This window comes from Gymnoscopelus microlampas (genome assembly GCF_963454915.1).
Source record: "Gymnoscopelus microlampas genome assembly, chromosome: 3".
Taxonomy (NCBI): domain Eukaryota; kingdom Metazoa; phylum Chordata; class Actinopteri; order Myctophiformes; family Myctophidae; genus Gymnoscopelus; species Gymnoscopelus microlampas.
In genome coordinates, this window is record NC_139940.1 from 10,356,558 (window position 1) to 10,360,734 (window position 4,177).

Consider the following 4,177-nt stretch of genomic DNA (forward strand, 5'->3'; position numbering starts at 1 on the left):
TTCAGTATTCACAATTTCCAATACTTTTACTTCTACTCCACTACATCTCAAAGGCAAATATTGTACTTTTTACTCCACAACACCGTACCGGACTTTTACTTGTGTTTCTACAATGCAGTATTGATACTTTTACTTGAGTAAAAAAATTGAGTATTTTTTCCACCACTGACTACATGTCCCATGAGCCCTAGCGACCACAGCGTCAAACTACAAGTCAACATGGCAGGTGCGAACATATCTGTTTTGTAGCATTCGTACACTTAGGCAATATTTAGTAAATTATTTGATTTACTAGTCGCACAACTTAATAGTTTGAATATTAGCATGTATTCCAACGTACAGCTGATTCCTTTTAAAGTCTATGATATTTATTCATCTAAAGAATAGACGTGACCTTGGGGTGTGTTGCTAATGTTGGATAGCTGCTGGTTAGCTGACTGGGTGGATTGTTTGTTGTGTTGGTTAAATGTCTCTTTTCTTTACAGGAGCATTTCTGAAGAATGCGTGGAATAAAGAGCCAGTGATCTTTGCATCCTGCGCCCTTGGGCTTCTAGGTCAGTCAACCTGTCACTCTCTCTCTCTGTGTTAGCCTTAGATCCAGACTATCGTAATGTATTTTACTCTCGTATCTACGAGTCTTAGCGACTACCCCCTAGTTTGGCCTAGAAATCCACCAGTAAAGCCCGTATTTCTCCGAACATGTACAAATGCAAAATATAAGGTGCTTGCCCCAAATGTTAACTCGGTGTCCGGTGTGTTTGTGCAATGTATTAGTCCATATTCTTCAATAAAGAAGTGTTTTAATCCCGTCTGTGGCCGATTCTGTCGGAATTCCCCAATGGGCGGTAGTGACGGGGCGCATCCAGTGAAAACTGGACTTACACTCAATGTAAACAGGAAGTAAACGAGGGGGGGGGAAATGGCTTCGGCCACAGACGGGATTAAAACACTTCTTTATTGAGAAATATGGACTAATACGTTGCACAAACACACCGGACACCTAGCTAACATTTGGGGCAAGTGGGTAACTACCTTATATTTTGCATTTGTACATGTTCGGAGAAATACGGGCTTTACTGGTGAAACTCCAGGGCAAACTGGGGGGTTGGTCGCTAAGACTCGTATATATAATATAAAAAAAGAGAAATACATCTACAATAGTCTTGATCAAAGGCTGTGTGTGTGTGTGTGTGTGTGTGTGTGTGTGTGTGTGTGTGTGTGTGTGTGTGTGTCTGTCCCCCACATTCATTAATTTAACATGTAGCCTTGTAAGTATATATATGTCAAATGTCAAAATCAATAAAATATATCTATGACAGTATTGATCCAAGGCTAATAAACATGTATATTCTATGCAGTGAACTGGTACATTGTTCTAGTATCTGAGAGAGCGAGGTTAGGTGTTGGTAGTCTCTGTTGAAATTATGAAATGTTGAAATTGAATTGCTGATGTGCACGTGTTGTTATTGTCACAATCAAAACTCTAAACTGTACATTACACTGTATCATATTCATCTTAAAGCAGTGAGTGTTGGGCTGCTAACTTCAGTCACTGTCTGAACTGGGGGCGGCCATAGCTGAGTGGCTAGTGAGTCCGCCTAAGGAGCCAGAGGCCCTGGTTGCCGCAGGTTCGATTCGCGGCAAGGCCAGCATATGTGTCGATGAAATGAAATTTGTCCCTGAGCAAGACTCTTAACCCCAAATTGCTCACGGGTTCTCATTGGAAACAAGACCGCAAGGACTTTCATGAACGACCTGTTAAAAGGAATTATCCTTATCCTTATCCTAACTGTTTTGATCCCCAGTGACCATCTGTTATTTGTTATTATCCGGTAAACAAAGCATATAATGTTAGGTTATGCACCCCACTGCTGTACTTTATTTGAATACATTTAGACTGGGATTAGTGATGGCAAAGTGCAGATGCAATGAAAATGTTCATAGCCTTTAATATCAAATAACACCAAGTAAACGTGTTTCTTGTATTTAGAAGAATTGTAATGGTGTAAAACATGAGCTGTATGATTCTCATACAGTATGTGATATTTTTCTCATCAGGCATGGCCCTTCCATTGGTCAGTCCCTGGACGAAGTACAGTGGAATGATGAATTCCGCTACTCCATACAACTACCCAGGTAAGCAGAGCTCCTGAACAATTTCTATTCATTTATTTATTTATTCGTCTGTTTATGTAGCATAGTAGTGAAGTGATATTTACTGTAGCCGGGTCCACAACTAAATGATTGATACCATTATAACATGAACAAGGTCTATTTTGATCTGAGTTTTACTGTGATCTTGTGAGCTTGTAGATCTTCTATTTTTGCTATTTGAGAAAACGAACCAAAAAGAACACTTTATTCTTTCCCTAAAAAGTGTATTATTAATATTTTTTAAATATATAATCAAATAAATCTATTGGTTCGATTAACTGTTGCACCCCTACTTGAAATTGAAAAGGTTGAAAATCACTGTTCTAAACAAAGCTCCTTTCTTTTTCTACCTGCTTCCAGTCCCTGTGAGAGATGATGGAAACATGCCTGATGTTCCTGCACACCCAGCTGAACCGAAAGGAAATAACCTTGATTGGATGAAAAACCTATGAAGCTTGGGACTGAGTTGTTCCTGTTTATCTGTACAGTATATAGCTGCTCTGTCTATCAATGACCCACAATAAAGATTCCCTATTTGATACCACTTTTGTATTTTATGGCTCTAGGTTGGATCATACTTTCACAAAATCTGGATGAGAAGTAAAACCTTCTAGACTAGAGTGAACACCACCATGCTTCTTTTTTTCATTATTTTTACTCTGACCAGGCAACTCCCACCAAATGCTAAAGCGGTTAGGGCGCTTTGAGGGGGAAAAATCCACATGGGAACGTCATGGCTCCAGCGTAGATTTTATGTGGCCAGCTTTTGACGTCGGTCATCTATCACATATCTTTGACGTATTACTCCAAATGTGGGCAAGGTTTCAGCCCGATTTGAGCCGCTTTGACTTAAATTTGAGTTAACATTTTCAAAAGCTATACATGTGAAAAGAAATTAGTAGACATACTAAGTGAACCCATTGGCAGTTTACATAGCATTTGGTGCTGATCGGTCCTGTGTTCTTGATATGTTCATAAATACTATTTTAGCGAATAAGACATTTTGACCCATCTGTATGGTAGAGTATGTTGATACTAATGTGATGGTTGTAGTTGGTCTGCCTGCTCTTCTGTTGAGAAATGTAGATCCTGTGGTTGGTAGGACCACACACAAGAGGAGAAGCAGTTAAGCATTAAGCATTAATCCCATGGGGGAAATTCTGTTTTTTCTGTCTTTTCTAAATAAAGTATTCAATCAATCAATCCCAGATGATTGGTGCTCAGATGGTCATGAGTGCGTGGGGTAAGCTTTTAAGGTTAAGTGTCTTGCTCAAGGACACTGACATACAGACATGGGTGGGCAGGGAGGCGAACCAGTGACTTCTGACTACCAGAAGGCCTCTACCCACCAAGGTTAGCTACGGCCGGCCCTAACAGGTATGGAGCTCAAAGCGTAATATCTCACCTGCAGATGAGCTTGTCTTAGCAGTAGAAATGTCTACACATACGCGGGAGACCAGGGTTCGAATCCCGTGTAGGACGTAAATCTCAGCTTTAAATTACGGGTCCATTGGGTTCCATTTGCACACGCAGAGTTAAATTAACACTCAGGATTTTAGTGCAGACCAAGAAAATCCACTTCTGCTATGGCATACAGTATACTAGACACCTGAAGTACTGTGGGTGGTTTATTTGGATGTCTTTTTTTGTCCAGTATCCTTATGGATGATTCTATGATTCTACTATTAAAGACAATATTGCTTGTGGAAGGCCCTGACAGTAATGACTCAATGATTTTTCTATTAAAGACAGCCAATATTGCTTGTGGAAGCCCCTGACAGTAATAACTCAATGATTCATCTATTAAAGACAGACAATATTGCTTGTGGAAGGCCCTGACAGTAATGACTAAATGATTCTTCTATTAAAGACAGACAATATTGCTGGGTTGCTTTCCCAACATTAAAGTCATTAGTAACAGTGGAGGGACCTGGTTGTTTTTTTCCTTTATAGAATATTTATTTAAAGACAAGTCAGTATTCAATATTCCATGAGAGGAACATCCTTCCTAACAGTATTCCGC

The 4,177-nt window shown here is 39.8% G+C and overlaps 1 protein-coding gene across 1 annotated transcript; it reads left to right on the forward strand.

Annotated features, from left to right (window-relative positions):
- The first annotated feature begins 207 nt into the window (after nucleotides 1–207).
- On the forward strand, nucleotides 208–2,695 carry LOC311042595 (NADH dehydrogenase [ubiquinone] 1 alpha subcomplex subunit 3-like). Its single transcript, XM_084053408.1, has 4 exons — nucleotides 208–226; nucleotides 486–554; nucleotides 2,059–2,136; nucleotides 2,515–2,695. Exons 1-4 carry the CDS (start codon nucleotides 220–222, stop codon nucleotides 2,604–2,606), a joined length of 246 nt encoding a protein of 81 aa, XP_083909534.1. The 5' UTR covers nucleotides 208–219; the 3' UTR covers nucleotides 2,607–2,695.
- Nucleotides 2,696–4,177: the final 1,482 nt, after the last annotated feature.